Source organism: Acinonyx jubatus, chromosome A1 (genome assembly GCF_027475565.1).
Source record: "Acinonyx jubatus isolate Ajub_Pintada_27869175 chromosome A1, VMU_Ajub_asm_v1.0, whole genome shotgun sequence".
Classification (NCBI taxonomy): Eukaryota; Metazoa; Chordata; class Mammalia; order Carnivora; family Felidae; genus Acinonyx; species Acinonyx jubatus.
This window is the reverse complement of record NC_069380.1, coordinates 120,577,244-120,595,015: the sequence shown is the minus strand read 5'-3', so window position 1 is coordinate 120,595,015 and position 17,772 is coordinate 120,577,244. Positions and strand designations below refer to the sequence as shown.

Below are 17,772 nucleotides of genomic sequence, written 5' to 3'. Positions count from 1 at the left end.
CACTCTCCCCGAAATCACTCTGATTCAGCCAACTAACCTCTTTTCTGTTCCTGGATAACCTTGTTCTTATATCTCTTCTTTGTATTTGCTGTTCCCTCTTTCTGGAATACTCTGTCCCTGGAGTTCACTTGGCTAACTACAAGCCATCATTCAGACTTCCATCTAATGTCATCTCCTCAGAGGTCCTTTTCCAGTAACTTACCAGTAGTCCCCAGTAGCCCTCTCTCCTTGTTATCTTCACAGCACTTATCACTATTTGAAATTGATTTTTTACTTGTGTATTGGGGTTTCCCCATATTTGAGTATAAATTCTATGAGAGAAGGGACTTTGTATGATCCACTCCTGTAGCCCAGTACCTAGAACATTCTCAGACACAGAAAATACCATTTTGGTTGGATAGGTCAAGTTTGAAGTGCGATAGGTCACTGAAGTGCAACTATCCAGTAGATAGTTGATGGTGAAATGTAACCAGGAAATCTCACTTTAAGAGTATGTTGGTTAAAGTAAAGCTCTGAATGTTGTGATATAAATAGACCTCATAGTGGCTCAAACACATAAAAGATGACTTCTGTTATAATGGAGTCATTATGATGATCACCACCAGCAAGCATCCTCCTCCAATCAGTGAATCAGAGAATTAGGTCCTTCCACCCTGCAGCTCCCCAGTGTCACCAGGCTTACTTGCAATCAGGACAGCAAAGGAGAAGATCATAGAGAACCACACATGGGAGCCTCTTTTGAGCCAGGCCCTCAAATAGCATGAATTCCATTGGTTAGAAGTCAGTCACATGGCTACCTCTAACTGCAAAGCAGGCTAGGAAATGTAATATAGCTATGCATGTAAAAAAAAAAAAAAAAGATTAACCTGGTTTGGTACACAGTTAGCTAGTCTAGTCTCCACCACAGAGGAGTGCTAGATACTTGCCCAAGGCTTTTTTTTTTAAGTTTTTATTTAAATACCAGTTAGTTAACATACAGTGTAACATGAGTTTCAGGTGTATAATAGAGTGATTCATCACTTCCATACATCACCTGGTGCTCCTCACAACAAGTGCACTCCTTAATCCCCATTACCCATTTTACCCCTCACCCACCGCCCTCCCCTCTGGTAACCTTCAGTTTGTTCTCTGTAGTTAAGAGTCTGTTTCTTGGCTTGCCAAGGTTTTTTAAGGAAGGCAGCTTTAAGCAAGTAGTGGCAGTGATGGAGGCACTAAGACCTGACCCTCAGGACCATGACTGGCATCTCTTGTCGTTCACAGAGTAGATTCTACATACTGTCTGAGCCTCCGACAACCTGCCTACAGATTGTGCATAGAAGTGTGGCTGCTAATAGAATGAATGTGGGTGGTGGTTCCCTTTCTCCTTTTACATCTTTTCCGAGAGCCAGAAATCTGCTCAGACTTAGCTGCTGTCACTCTGAGTGCCTGCTGTCCCCAGTCTAGATGACATGTTTTCTGGATTTGCCTCTAGGCCTTCAAGAGGGAGGGGGGTTTCTTTAGGCAATTTGGGAGACAGATGCCTGGGGGAGAATGCAAAGGGGAAATATTAATAGCACAATTTAGGTTATATTCTGCAGCTGTGTGACAGCCTGCCAGATGCTGGCATACAAATGAGACTGTGCCATTCACCCTTAAAACAGCCATATGTAAAATAATTATTGTCATCATGAGGATGATGATCACTGATATCTATATAGTTCTTTTCAACCAAACCGCCTTAAGCACTAAGCTGACTGTACAAACTGGGCCCCTTTTGCCTCTCGTCACTGAAGTGAAGCCACCTCTGGGGTAGGAAGCGGCCATCTTTCAAAACACCCTCAGAAAAAACACCAACCACCAGGCAGGTCTTTTTGAATCATACATTGTTTACTACCATTTCTATAATGCCATTTATCCACTAAGAAGGCTGTCAAACATGGCTCAGGATAGAATAATGTGGGGTTCCCAAAGCATGGTATGAGTACCACTGGGGTGGTAGGAACACTATGTGGACTTTTTTCGTTTTTATGGTTAGGTATTTACAGTCATGAGTACTAGAAAATACAGCTATCATATCAGTCTGATGACTTCATAGATACTGAAAACACTTAAATTACAAAGTAAGTTATATGTGAAGAAAAGTAGATAGTAAGACAAGTGGTCTTGCAGTCTTGTTTAAAAAATAAAGTCACAACTTCCAGTGCCTGGCATTTTGTGTGACATTGGCCATTGGCATTATGGTTGAGAACACAGGCTTTGGAGTCTCAAAAGTCCTTGAACTTCTGAAAGTCCTAAAGCCTAAAGTTCACACTCAGCTCTACTGCTTACTGGCTGTGTAAGCTTTAATGTGGTTCTTAACTTATCCAACCCTCTGTTTCATGATCTTGAGAGAGAAGCTTTATAAAAGAGGATTGTGAGAATTTTTTAAGGTGTTTTATATATATATATATATATATATATATATATATATATATATATATATGTATATTTTATCCATATATACATATACACATATATATATGGATAAAATTACCCACATATATAAAACATTTATAGTTTAATACGTATATGTGGATAAATTTTGTATATACAGTTGACTCTTGGATCATGGGTTTGGACTGCACAGGTCCACTTACATGCAGATTTTTTTTATAAATGCAATACAGTACTATAAATGTATTTTCTCTTATGATTTTCTCAATAATGTTTTCTTTTCTCTAGTTTACTTTATTGTAAGAATACAGTGTATAATATATATGGCATACAAAATATGTATTAATCAACTTATGTTATTGGTAAGGTCAACAGTAAGGTATTAATCATTAGGTTTTAAGGGAGTCAAAAGTTACCTGTGGGTTTTTTATTGCATGGGAGTCAATGACCCTAGTCCCCACATTGTTCAAGGGTCAGCTGTATATAAAATATATCCGTGTGTGTGTGTGTGTGTGTGTGTGTGTGTGTGTGTGTGTGTGTAGAAAGAGAGAGAGATACACATATGCTTGTGTGTGTATCCATATACACACATAAACACATATGCTTAGGCCAGTACCCTGCTACATAAATGATAAACAGGCTTAAACAAGCATGATTATCATTAAAAGGATTCGGAAACTAGAAAAATTGAATGTTAGTATGGTGGATGCTACTCTGCTAAATTTATTGTCTGGGTCCTCTTCTTAGTTCTTGATGTCTCCTTTGGTTCTGCAGTTGGATGCTCTTCTCAAGATGTTGCTCTTTATACCCTAGTTACCACATATTTGAAGGATCTCTGAGGTCCAGGGTTTTGCGTTTAATACCAAATCAGATTAAGGCATTCCTAGCCCTTTGACACCTGGTCTTGAGTCCTCTCCCTTCCTTCCATAGCTAGTCTGTCTTTGTCTTATATAATAGGTTCTGGCCTAAAGTGGTCAAACTTTGGCCTTAATGGGTTAACTATTTCAGGACAATAATAACTCATTTCTAGATTAGTGATATTCTAGGGCAAGAAGCAGCCATAACTTTTCAAACTGTTTTCTGTGGTATACTTAGGATCCTTTGAGCTCTCTTCCCAGGACTAAGAATGGGTTGACCTTGGCTCTTACCCTGTCCAATATAAGAGCTATTAAATAGGCTCCTATCAAGTAAAAGTAAAGGTACAGCTCTCAACAACTGTATACTGAGTACCTATTCTGTTCCAGGCACTGCACTAAGCCATGGGGATACAAAAGTGAAAAGAAATTTTCTGCTTTCAGAATGACATTCATCAAATAATCACACTAATGAGCATATAATTACAAACAGAAGTAAGTCCTTTGAGGAAAGGAAATACAGTCCTGTGTATGCTTCTTTTTTGAACTCTGATACAGATTTCAGGGAATAAAAGGAGACTTTGCAGAGGAACTGATTACTGAGTTAAGATCTGAAAGAGGAAAAAAGGTGTGGAGAGATTGGTCTAGCATGTACAGAGGGCGTGTGACAGGAGGGAGTGTGGCAATGTTGGAGAAACTCTAAAAAGTCCATTGTGACTGAAGGCCAGAGAATGTGGTGGAGCATGATGCAAACAAGGCTAGAAAGGTTAGCCACATCTTACTCAAGTCTGGTCTCTGGTCGTGAAACAGAGGATTTCTCTGAGAGAGGACATCTGAACTCTAGAGGTACTTCATCATTGGCCTTGGTCTTAGCTCCCCTGTACAACAGCTTCATTTGTCAACTGAGCTGAGGCCCTTTGGAACTTATTCCCTGATGAGGGGACCATATAACCTCAATTCCTGGCTTCTGTCTCTTCATAGTACCATGGACAGCGGCCTTCCTTTTAATCTGGTGGGATTCTGCCAGGCAGGCTTTGAAGGAAGCTGTGGGGCCTAATACAAGTTTGTCTCCCTTGTTGCTGCTGTGGCTTTCATCCACAAATGTACATATCAATCTGAGGCTGGCATTTAGTGTAAAAGGAGAATATTCCATTGACATATCCAGAACATTGGTCCGTGTGTCCCAGGGCAGCCTCCTCCTCCCCATTAATAAATGTACCCTTGGTACATTTTCCAAGTTTTCCAAGGCCTAGTGTTTTGCTTGACCCTCTGGGCCTGCCAGACCTAAGACTTCTTGAGACAAGGTATTTATCTATGCACATAGATATCTATGCACATGGATCTCATGTTGTCAGGGAAGAGGGCAAGAATGAAACTGCACACTTCTTGGGCTTTTTGAGCTTCCTCAGAGCAGTAGGTATAGCTTCATAATCAGGAGTGCTTAGTAGTTAGTAGTAGTTAGCTTAGTAGTTAGACTCCAGAGTCAGATTCACTGGATTGGAATCCAATTTTGTCTCATACAATCTTTGTGACCTTAATAAGCTGCTTAACACCTCTCTGCCCCTTCATTTTCTCATCAGTTAATGGAGATAATAAATACCATCTATCTTATAAGGTTGTTGTGGGTATTAAAGGAAATAACCATGTAAATTTCTTAGCCAAGTGCCTGGCACAGAAAGAAGGCCTAATAAATAGTAGCTATTATATTTGAAACATTTCCCCAGCCCCTTGTTCTTCTAACCTTGTTGCTTGAATCCCATTCTCTCCTAAGAAAACCACAAGCTGAGGTGATTTATAGTATCTAGGCCTGGCATCTTGACCTATTACTGACCTGTGGATTTTCTGCATTTTAAAAAACTAGGCCTTGAGAAGGCTGCTAAGTCACAACAAATGAACTTAACTTATTGAAATTTAATAACTTAAATTTATTGAGCATCTACCATGTGCATGAGAAATGCCAAGATGAATAAAACTCCATCCCTGATATTATGATTTTTGTAATCTGGAAGGGTAGATGTATCATGCAGAGTTCAATCAGAGAAGCAAAACTGTTGGGAGAGGTGTGTGTGTGTGTCTGTCTGTCTGTCTGTCTGTCTGTCTACAGAGGGGGGGGGATAGAAGGGAGAGGGAGAGAGACTGACTTATTACAGTGAGTTAGCCTTGCAATTGTGTGACTGGCCAAGCAAGTCCAGGGTCTGTAAGGCATTTAGGCAAGAGTGAAAAATCACAAGGAAGCTGGAAGAACGTGAGCATGAGTTGAAGCTTGTCCACACATGGACAGTGAGGAGGGAGAACAACTGTGGACCCAGCAGCCTTTTGGAGTCTCTTCCTTTAGGAAAGCCAAAGCTTTCCTTTAAATGTCTTCCAAACTGATTAATTCAGGCTCACCCAGGATCATCTTCCTTCGATTAACTGAAAGTCGACTCATTGGGGCCTTTAATCACATCTGCAGAACTTCTTACAGCACCTAGATTACAGTAGCACATAGATTAGTGTTTGATGGAATAAGTGGGAGAAGGTGTGTGTGTACTGCAGAGCAACTGCTTCTTCCCTTTTGTCCACCAACCCTCCTGAGCCCGTGTTAGCCCACGGTAACCAGCAACATCCTAGAAAGGGAACTCTAAGGATTGTAGTTCAGCCTAACCGAGTTAACATTCCTCAAAACCAGCGAAGTGATTAGGTGGACAGAGGGAGACAGTCATGTGACCATACTAGGGAAGATCAGACCAACAATTTTCAGAGCCTGTATTAAATACCAGGTATGTGATACACATCATCTACTGTAATTTTCTTCCTCTTTTTGTAAATGAGTTAACAAATTTAAAGGCTTTCAAGATTAGGTAACGGGTCACAGAATTTGGGATTAACATTTCAGTCTCATTTCATACTCCAGTATAATGTACTCTATCACACCATCTCAAATTACTCAAATCTAGTAATATGGGTTACCTGTTAGGTGTATTCAAGGTTCTATGGAGGCATGGAACAGGAAGAATGATGAAGGAAAGGCTAGACTGCTTCATAAAGAAAGTAACATTTGAATTGACCTTTGAAGGGGTATTGGGTGTTTCCTAATGGTGGAATTCAAGCTCTGTGTCACATGAACAGGGAAGGGTCTGTGGTTATGGGATTTTCAAGTGCCCCCTTCCCCAAATCATGGAGGCCATCTCAGCCCAGTATCTTTTGTAGCTCAGTACATACTTATAAGCAGTAAGTAAGATGGCCCTGTGACATATTTTTTGTCAGCCTCTCCTGTTAAGCCTAGCAATTGGCAAACCCTCCATAAATATTTTCACGTTGGCTTTTTTTAAGCTCTTAAAAGAGGAATATCCCTTAGAGTCCTCTTCAGAGGTTGCCAGTATCTTATCATCAAGTAACATGTCCCTTCAGCTAACAAGATCTGGATGCTTTGTAATCAATACTTAATATCCAGAGATTACATTCAGACTTTAAAAAGAAAAAAAAAACTCAAAGCAATTCATGTTCCCTAAAAGGAAATCCTACTTTATTACGATTAGTTCTCAGGGCCAAAATAAGGCTGTTCTCCGCCTTCAGTATTGGCAGACTCTAAGCGCAGAAACATGAAAAGCCTCAACTGCTCTTGAAGATAGGTATCTTTCCCAGGCAAACATAGATTTCACTCACCAACCTGGCCTGCAGAAAGGCCTCTTTTTTGGCTTTCCAGTGCTTGATTGGCTTAGGCAGGGCTTAGAAAGGAAAGAAAACAAACAAACAAACAAAAATCTTGTTGGTATCAGCAAAATCAGCATGGATAAAGACAGAAGCATATGAGGACATCCCCTTCAAAAGTCCACAAAACTAATGCATATAAAGCTATCTGTGGAAAAATAGGTGCTTTCTGTGAGGGATGGGGTTATTCAGTCGACTATAAAGCCATTTAATATCTTTCTCCATGAAATTATTTCATAATCAAAATTCTCAGAGGCTTTCAGAGTAAATAGAATGATGCCCATTCAAAGGCAAAAAAAAAAAAAAATTGAAGCGGAGAGAGAGAAAATGACTTTCCCACATTCTCTGAGCAAAACAGACTTGGAATCACTATTGACTCCCAACCTCCTGACCCAGTTTTGTTATAATCACAATATTTATCACAGTATTATCTTAAGCTTGACCCATGGTGATGAGGCTTCTGCTCTCTTAATTTTCTCACAGATGGTTCTAACACAAGCAAACTACTTTTTTAATGTTTATTATTTAAAAATATGTAGTGTGGAGATTATAAAGTCACCTATAATCTCACCACCTAATTTTGGTGTAAATACAGGGGCTTTACATCACACTTGTAACATAATGCTAGCTAACTTAACTATAAGGGCTCAGAAAAGCAAGTGAATAATAAAAGGGGAAAAATTAATTTATCCAGGAAGCTTTCTCCTTTTTGATGTAAGACATACACATACCTTGTCACCCCCCCACACACACACACACGCACGTATCATTTCTCTCTCTCTTCCCTCCTTTTTCTGCTTTGCATTTGTTACTGTCTGGTTTATATTATATTTATCTGCCTTGCTTAGTGACCATGTGACCTGCTGGAATATAGGCTCCACGAATCAGGGGGATTTGGGTCTGCTTCAGCCATGGTTGTACCCCCTGTGGTGAGAAAAGTATTAGCAGGTTCTTTGTGAACATTTGTGGATTACATCAATGGATGGATGGATGGATGGATGGATGGATGGATAGATGAATGGTAAAGGTAAGTTACCCTTTGTAAACTAGAGTTTCTAAAGGGTAACTTACCTGCTGACTTTCCATTTAATCCCTTGTAAGATCTTAATCACATCTCCTTCCATACTATATTTTCTCTCTCTGTCTCTCTCTGATTTTTTTACATGACTCTGGTCAGAGTGTATATATATTTATATATATGTATAATAAGATATATCTTTATAGATATCTCTCTATATGTGAGATGTATCTTTTTCTATCCTAACATACTACTTGATTAGAAGAAAATGTGGAAATTATAACTGATCATTGAAAATTCATAGACCTGCTCAGATTGAACTATTACTAACATTTAATATCTTGCCTTTAGCTCATTATTTTCACATTGTAAGTTTCAAACGATATTATGATCATAGTATAGATACAATGTTTCATGTTTTTTAACAGACTTGGAATTTCATTGCAAAAACAATTTAATGAGATTGATCAAAATTTACATAATCATTTCCCTTTCTCTGTATATGTATGTTATAGTCAATATATATCTTTTATCATGTTGCTGTAGACATTTTTTTTTTTTTGGTAGAAAGCTTTTTCCAAATTGGGGATTAAGGAAAGACTTTTGAATGGCCTCCATGCTACCCCTTAGCATCCTGCCATTACCCTCTCCATTCCCTCACCCCACTGCTGATGTAATTTATGACTCTGGCTTCGTATTTGTTTGAAGCCAATCCCTTAAGGGGTGACCTCCCAGTGTCTTCAATTATTATTTTAAATGACGCCTTAGGCCCTGCCTGGCACAGTGATGCCCTCACCTTCCCTCCTGCCTTCCAAGCTCGGAGCTCAGCTGCCAAACTAGCTATGCCCCCTCCTGTCCTCAGAGCTGCCTCCAGAGTCCCAGCAGAGAAACAGATTAACCCCTTTTGTTAGCAGAGGTAATTTGTCTGGGCTCAGCATTAATAAGGAATGCCATAAGCAGTTGGGGTCAGGAAGAACAGATCTGTCAAGCCCCAGGGTTAATTTAATAGCAATCTGTTGGCTGTCTGCCTTGTATATTAGCTGCGAATCCAGTGCTATGTTTTGCTTTCACCACTTAGTTCTTTGGGACAACAGGGAAATAATTTGGATAGAGAGCTCTGAAGGATAGAGAAGGGAAAATTGACTGTCAAAATGCATCATTCTTTTCCAAGATAATACAGTGCTTATCTTTTTTCACTTTCCCTTCCAACATGAAGGGCAAAACCACATATGCTGAAGGTGTGCATCTCCCTTTAGAAAAGAGTGAGAAGAAAGGCCTGAGATGATACAGATCTGAACTATCCTGTTCCCATCATTCCCATAAAGCCAGTGAATTTGGTAACTCGTCTCCTCCAAATGTTTTTAGAACTCAGCAAATCCTCCATCAATTAACAACTCAAGAAATCCCATATGTTTCTGTCCCAGTTTATGGTTCAGAAAAGAGGAAAATAATTATCAAATCATAGGACACAGAAGTCCTGAGTCAGATGCTATGTCCAAACTCTGATTCTGAAAAGTGTGGCCACCAAAGTGATCAGTGAATTAAAAGAACACAGTCTGCCCTCTCAGATTAGCCAGGGGAAGTTTCAAGAGAGCCAGAATTACTGCACTCAGAAAGGCTGGCTCTGTAAGGGCCTTTTCTCGGGGGAGGAAAATAGCATGTGGTCAAGAACCCAGGCTCTGAAGTCAGACAGGGTGGGTTCAAATCCCAGCTCTTCTCTCTGCTAGTCCTATGACCTTGATTAATTTACCTCAGTTACTGAATAGTACTGACCTTGTTAGGCTGAGATGAAGGTCAAATGAGACAATACATGGCACTTGGTGAACATTAACTGCTGGTTATTATTATCGTCCTTGTCCCTGTCATCGCGGTTGTTAAAAAGAGGATTAGAGTCATCCTTAAACACCCACAGAGTCAGACATTCTAGTCAAAAGAGAGATGCTTGGGGATGAGGGATGATGGGGAGGCTTGGGCAGAAGGGAGGGAGCAAGTGAATGAGGGAAGGAGAGAAGATGGACCCAGAGGAAGCAGCCCTAAGCAGACTCAGTGTGCACATCCGTGTTGGTGTTCTTGGTGGTGCGGGATGTTCCTTCCTGCTTTCAAAGATATCTTTAAGCACGTCGTTTTCACACATTCTGACTTTGGGGCTTTATTTTTAGGTGAGAAAAAAATAACAGTAGATGTGGCACCTCCCCCTCCCACACAGCAAAGATCCCTTCCAGTGAAGCTTGTTTTTATAGCTATCCTGGTAGAGGTTGAGAAAGCTGACACCAGATTTTCTTTCCCTATTTTAGGAAAAGAGAAACATGCTCACTGGTATGGTAGGCTTTGGAGGCTCTTTCTGGAGGGTGATGAAATCTGACAGCAGCTGAACACTAACCTCTGCTCACCCCATCCCTTGTCGTGGCCACAGAGCCCAGGGCAAGGGTCAGGGGGCTGGAGAAAACATCAGAAATGTAGCTTGGGGCCTTCCAGGGGGCTCAGCCTCCTGTTCCCCAGCATGTGGTGCTACCTGCAATAATATTTATAACTCTGGTAGCAGTTGAGTTGAAAGGTAATGTTTTGTGAATCCAGGGGACCCACGTGCTTTGGAGACCCAAGTAGTATTTACATCTGGGTTTGGTGGGGGAAATTGTAGTACAATGTAGTGTCAGTTCAGTCGCAGACTCATTTTAGAAAGAAACAACAGGACTTCGCAGAGATCATTGAAGGGGAAAGAGGCACAACCAGATACAGAGCCATTATTGCACCAGAGTGCCTGCTGGAGCACAGGTGATGTTTGATAATAGGTGGCTGTGTTGGTGCTGGTATGACTACAAATACAGGTGCATTCACTTGTACCTCATGTAAACTCTAAGGAGGGGACTATGAAAAGCATAAGAAACTTTCATCCATCCCAGACTAATAGCATAGTCTGTATCAAGTTAGTTCTTGTTGAGTCGATGCATTGTTTCCCAAAATGGGATATATAAGCTCCCGGCACAGGTATAAATGTGTTTATTTTAATTATGTATTTATTACATGTACATTATTCAAAATGTAACTAGCTCGTTAAATCCATGATTTTATGAATATTGGATTACAGCTTAGACGAGGCTAAGGAAACAAAGTGAGTCGATAGAAGCTGATCTGAAGAAAGCGTGTTAAGCAAATACCACCTGGTGATATACACATGGGGCCAAATCACAAAGGCGGCTCAGAAGTGGTGAAGTCCAGGAAAAGTGGGCAACGTTTTGGTCAGCTTTCCTATGTAACAGCATCTGCACCACGAGGCCTGTGGGGTCCTCAGACAGCACGTCAGCCCCAGCCAGATGCCTCCCATCTGTACGTGGGTCCCCCAAGCTCTGGGTAAGGGTATCAAGGAATCGACACAAACCTAGCCCCTCACACATGCCAGACCTCCTCCTGAAGGTCCTGTGTCCACTGAGTCACCTCCTTAATTAAAAGGCCAGATGTTTCATTTCAATATACAAGGATGTGGTCTTTAAAAATGGAGCTATAATAATTCTTGATCAGAATGGAAAACATTGAGGAAGAAGAAAACAGATGATAAAGGTATATTCCCTAGGAGGCTAAAACTGTCCCACCATACAACTGGATGGCTTTTTTTTTCTGGTGCTTAAACTCCCACAGAAGCTCTACAGCAAATCACAGCTTATAGAAACATGAGGTCGTGTATATCTCTAATAAGACAAATTTTGCACAGTTAGCAAAATTTTGCACCTGAGATAAAATCCTGGTGCTTCCACTCTAGCCATGTGACTTGGAGCAAGCTTCCATCTCCACCTCTGATAAATGGGGATAAGAAAAGGACTGGTTATAGAGCTGTTATAAGGATTAAATGAGATAAATTACATGGTATGCTTTGCACAGCAGTTGACCTATAGTCAGTGTTCACTAAATGGTAGCAGCTCGTAGTATTGTCACCCATGTGTTGTTAAAGCGATCTCAGGGGGCACCTGGATGGCTCAGTAAGCATCTGACTTTGGCTCAGGTCACGATCCCACAGTTCCTGAGTTCAAGTCCAACATCGGATGAGCTCGAGCCCCACTTCAGGTAAAAGACAAGCCCCACTTCCTCCCTCCCTCCCTCCTCCTCTGTCTCTCTCTCTCTCTCTGCCCCTTCCTCACTTGCATTTTCTCTCTCAAAAAAAAAAAAAGGAAAAAAAAAAAAAGGAAGATCTCAGGGATTTCGTAGAAGAGCATTCATAGTCTATCATAGATAGCTTTTATCAGCCCAGGAGTCTGGGGAAAGATTCAAGTAAACTGAACTATTTAGTTGGAATGGGACTAGTTTCTTCACCACTGTTGTCAAATGAGAAATGAAAGTCTTTCATAAAACGCAGCTCGGCACATTTTAGCATGGTTGCATGTGCACATAACTTTGATGGGTCGATGGAACATGTTCTATATGCTATGGAGGATGAAATGCATGTAAAGGGCCAGGGAGACCTGAGTTCTAATGGTGCCTCTGATTCCTGGGCATCTCTGGGCCTCATCTGCCAAGCCCAGTAATACCCTCACATTTGCTCGCACAGTTCCTGTGAGGATCTACTGTGTGTGGTAAACGCTCGCTTGTCACACGAAATGCAGGCAGTGCTGCTACGAATCACCCCCGCGGGTCTGCCCCCTTCTGGTCCCTTCCTTGACTCGTCTGTGCCAGATATCGTCGACATTAAGCCGGCCAACATGGAGGAGCTCACAGAGGTGATCACAGCAGCCGAGTTCCACCCCCATCACTGCAATACCTTCGTGTACAGCAGCAGCAAAGGGACAATCCGGCTGTGTGATATGAGGGCGTCGGCCTTGTGTGACAGGCACACCAAATGTGAGTAGCAAGCAGCACGGAATAGCTGGGGGTGGGTCACTGGGCCCTGACATGCAGGAGGAGGAGGGGAGAGCCCAGGGGATTTGGATCCCCTTCCCCGCCTTCCACACCCTGGCAGCCAAGTGCAGGTGTTGGCCTGACTCAGGACTCAGTTCCATGTTAGGTGTTTCGGTACAGATGGAACCTCATGTCCAATTCCACAAACATTCGCTAAAGGCGAATGTGGAATCCAGAGGTGAGTGAGACATGAGCTGTGTCACATCACGTTGTGACATGATCTGAAGTATGTTTTAAGATCATTCTTGCTGCTGTGGGGAAAATGAATCTGAGGAGGTCCCTGAAGGGAGACCAGGTAGGGGATCATTGCAGTACGCTGGCAGGGGATGGGCGTGGCCGGGACAGGGGTGCCCGTTGGAGGTGGAGAGACGCTGGTGCGTTCTGGACAGATCTCGGGGTAGAGTTAACATGGCCTGCTGGACTGCACGAGAAGCTGTCCTGAATGGCACCTGGGGGTGGTGACTAAGTTAATAATACTGTAGTGCATATTTAAAAGTGGCTAAGAGAGTAGATCTTAAAAGTTATCATCACCAGAAAAAGAATTTGTAACTGTGCGTGGTGATGAATATTAACCCGGCTTATTGGTGATTATTTTGCAACATATACGTATATCAAATCATTATGTCATGTACTTGAAACTAATATAATGTGTTTTGGTTATATATCAATTAAAAAAAAAAAAAAAGAATTGGCGCGCCTGGGTGGCTCAGTCAGTTGAGCATCCGACTTTGGCTCAGGTCATGATCTCGTGGTTCGTGAGGTACAGCCCCACGTTGGGCTCTGTGCTCCCATCTCAGAGCCTGGAGCCTACTTCCAATTCTATGTCTCCCTCTCTCTCTGTGCCCATCCCCAACTCGTGCTCTGTCTCTCTGTCTCTCTCTCAAAAATAAACAAACACTTAAAAAATAATAATTAAAAAAAAATAAAAAAGAAAACCACCTGCTGCAGGAAGGGGTTAGTGCTTTTAGAGAGGTTGTAGCTCTGGGAACCAGAACTCTCAAAGTCCCAATGGCCATAGTGGACACCAGAGGATAGCTTCAGAGAAAGGGGATGGGTTACATAAAGGGCAGCCAGACTCACAGGCCTTTGGGTCATGCTGGTTTTCAGGCCACTGTTGGAGAGAAAAACAGCTCCAAACTAGTAGGGACTGAGTGCTTCGAAGCCAAAGGCTCTAAGACCCATGTGAGCAGGTGAAGCCTGCTGGCTCTGACAGCAAGTGCTGTGGTAGAAGGGATGGGCCTGGAGCTTTCTGGAAAAGGAACTGCTCCCCAGAGTAGACGTGCCTAAAGGCAGTGATAATCCATGTCTAGTGTTGGACTAAATAATGTGCAGCTGCCAAGATGTTCATGGGGGACTAGAGCTCTGTTTGTTTCACCACTCCCTTCTGCTTGGTGTTATTTAGCCTCTGCAGTTTGCTGTGGAGACCCAGAAATTAAGACCTTTCTCTCCCATAGTCCCACCTTCCACTTTCAATCCCTGTGTGACATGAGTGATGTGATGGCTCTGCCAGGAGAGGGGTGAATGTGTGGGTCGTTTTGATAATCTTTGCTCACTCATTTGGTGTGAGAAGTATCACATGGGGAAGCTGGTTTGTAGAGTGCAGTGCTGTATACACTGTGTGGGTTCTGGAGCCACACGGACCCAGGTCAAAGCCAGACGCAAATGGGTAAAACAGTAACTTCTACCTCATGAGTTTGTCATGGGACTGAGGTGAGGTAACTATTCAGAATTGTTAGTGTGAGGGGCAGCTGGCTGGCTCAGTGGATAGACATGCAACTCAATCTCAAGGTCATGAGTTCGAGCCCCCTGTAGGGCATAGAACCTACTTTAAAAAACTGTTAATGCGACGTTTTACTTTTTTGCGTGTGTATTTTACCCTTAAAGCAGGTTTCATTTCAGAGTATCTACCTTTCAAGTGCTCAGTAGCCACATGTGACTCATAGCTATCCTATTATTAGTACCTGTTTAAGACATTTCCATCATGGCAGGATGTTCTTTTGGAGAGGACCTGTCTAGGCTATTAGCTCTCTGGACCTATTTTGTTTTGCTCATAGCTGTTTCCCCACACTAAACCAGGGCCTGGCGCATGATAGACGATGAATAAATATTTGGTCGTGTGTGTGTGCTGGCACTGATCTTTGAGCAGTACTTACTTCTGTAAGCCAACAAGAGGAGGAGTGTTCAGTGCAGAAGGACCAGCATGTGCAAAGGTGCCGAGCCACGAAAGATCGTAATGTTGGTGGAACTGCAGGATGAATGATATGGATGGTACATAGGGAATGACTGGGAGACAGAAGTGATTTGAAGCTGAGGAGGAATACAGGAGCCTGGGCATATGGCCATGATGAAGAACTTGAATGTTTTCTCAAAGTCAGTGAACAGCCATTTACGTAACCAGGAGAGTAATATGATCGGAATTACTTGTTACAGAAGTTGCTTAGACAGAAGGCAGAAGGATGGAGGCTGGGTTATGACTGGGAGAAAAAACAGGCAAGGAAATAGGTTAGGAAGACACTATAATGTAGACAAGGGTTTCTTAACAGCAACACTATTGAATTTGGGGCATACAGTTCTTAGAGGAAGGGAGGCTGTCCTTTGTATTATAGGATGTTTAGCTGCATCCCTGGCCTTTCCCCCACTAGATGTGAGTGACCAAGGTAAGTTGTGACAACCAAAACTATCTCCAGATGATGTGAAATATCCAGGAGGAAGAAAATTGCCCTTGGTTGAGAACATATCTAGACTAGTCTCCGCCCATACCAGCCTGAATGTCCCTGGTCTCGTCTGATCTCGGAAGCTAAGCAGGGTCGGGCCTGGTTACTACTTGGGTGAGAGAACTACATATCTAGACTACAATTCCTCATCAGTCCTTCAGCATGATTTTCATGTATCTGTGATGAGTCTTTTACTATTGAGAACTCTGAGGGGTCCACTGGAAAGGGAAGACCTCTCCTGCATTCACTACATTGAAAATTTGGCTCACGACTTAAGATGTATCCAGGAAACATTTCAGGAATAGTGTGCAAGGCAGTGTGTTAACACCCAGATGAGCACTGGAGATAGTCAGGGATTAGGATGTTCAGAGGAGGGTGGGACATTTGGGATAGACATCACAGGGGAAGGCCGAGACTGAGGAGTCCTGTTGAACAAAAGTAGGATTTGGTGTGGTGGGAAAGAGAAGGAGAAGGGTGTTTTGGGCAGTGCGTACAGATTGGGCAAAAGCCCGAAGTTAGGAAGTTACGTGCAACCTTTTTAGAGTCTTAGTAAGAGGTGTCAGTTGGGTGAACAAATATCAAGGAAAGAGGCGAAATAGGGGTGATGGTTCCCATCAGGTTGGTCCTTGAAGATTAAAGTCAAAAGTTTATGGTTCCGTGTATTCATTCATTCGTCCATTCAGTCATTGAGCACCTACTCCGTACTCAGAGTCTGGCTCCCAGTGTTTCATAAACTTTTCCACTGAGGACACACAGCACTCTGGGGGCAGGTCATGAGCCTGGCTGCCGTGGAAGAAGGGGCACCCAGAGGGAATGAAACCTCTCCCTTGGGCCCTGGGTGACCCTGCCCACCAGCATAGAAAAAACAGCACACACCTGGCCGAGGCCAGAGATCCTGGGGGAGACCACAGCAGATTTTCTTTGAAGTCTTTTCTGTCCTAAAATTTCACATGAATTTTGCATTTTACTCCCATAAAATGCCTATTTTCAGTTGAATTTAATAATTACATTTCTACCCCACTCCCAAATTTCCAGCAAAATTGATGTTCCCAAAAGATGCAGTGTTCATCCCGTGGCTTTTTGTACTTCCTAGTTCATCCCCCGTTCTCCCCCACCCAGACACATACGCATGCCCCAGTTTGAGAAACAGCCCTAGTTATGGAGAGTGATCGGAGATCATCTGGCGGGAGAATAGAGTTATAGAATTTATGTTTTATGGAAGATTAACACAGTGGTGGTGGGAAGAAAGGTAAGAGAATTAGAAGATTTTGGGGGCACCTGGGTGGCTCAGCGGGCTGAGCGTCTGACTTTGGCTCAGTCATGATCTCACAGTTTGTGAGTTCAAGCCCCACATCAGGCTCTCTGCTGACAGCTCAGAGTCTGGAGTCTGCTTCCGATTTTGTATGTCTGTCTCTCTCTGTCCCCCCCCCCACACACACACACACTCACACCCTGTCTCCCTCCCTCCCTCTTTCTCTCTCTCTCTCTCTCTCAAAAATTTAAAATTTTTTTTAAAAAATCAGAAGATTTTGCTTTCGCCTCAACACAAAGGAAATTCATAACCTACAGAAGGATGGTGGCTATCAGAATCAAAAGGAAGAGAAGAGGAAAAGGAACAGTTTTTAAAAAATGACTACAGGTGCTATGAGCATTATCAGAGGTTGACATTCATCACACATGGATATTAGTTGTTGATTGTCCTTCCCCTCTGGACCACAAATCCTCTGAGGGTAAAAACTGAATCGGCTTTGCTCATATGTTGCCAGGTGTAGCACATAAGTAGGTGCTCAGTAAATACTTATTTAGTAAGTGAATTAATGCGCTAGGGTTGACATAAATGGCATATGGGACATGGACTGGTAAAAGCTATACCAGGGCAGAGTGAAAGGTTGGGATTCTGCTGGAATCATGTTCTCTGTGGGGTGATGTGAGCTGTCTAAGGGGGCAGACACCAGCTGGTAGGGCCACAGATCCAAAGTGAGTGCCAGAGATGGCTCGAGGACCCCCAGGGTGCTCACCGCCCACAGTGGCAGACACGAGCTTGGGCTTTGGAGTCAGACCCAGACATTGAGGAATAATCTCACGGTGAGGCTTGAGGACCCCTGAAGTCAGGGTGGAAAAAGGATAAGGCCTTAGAAACTCCCAGAACTAGAAAAGTTTAGAGCAGAAGCTTTGGAATCAGAACTCCACTCCGACATTC

The 17,772-nt window shown here is 42.7% G+C and overlaps 1 protein-coding gene across 15 annotated transcripts in view; it reads left to right on the top strand.

The window, feature by feature from the left end:
• Nucleotides 1–17,772, top strand: part of PPP2R2B (protein phosphatase 2 regulatory subunit Bbeta) — a 507,195-nt gene that overhangs the window by 450,747 nt on the left and 38,676 nt on the right. For all 15 annotated transcript variants that reach the window (XM_027042182.1, XM_027042186.2, XM_027042168.2 and 12 more), the window contains one exon: nt 12,637–12,801. In XM_027042182.1, the coding sequence (XP_026897983.1) occupies nt 12,637–12,801 (165 nt within the window). The remainder of the gene's footprint in view (nt 1–12,636; nt 12,802–17,772) is intronic.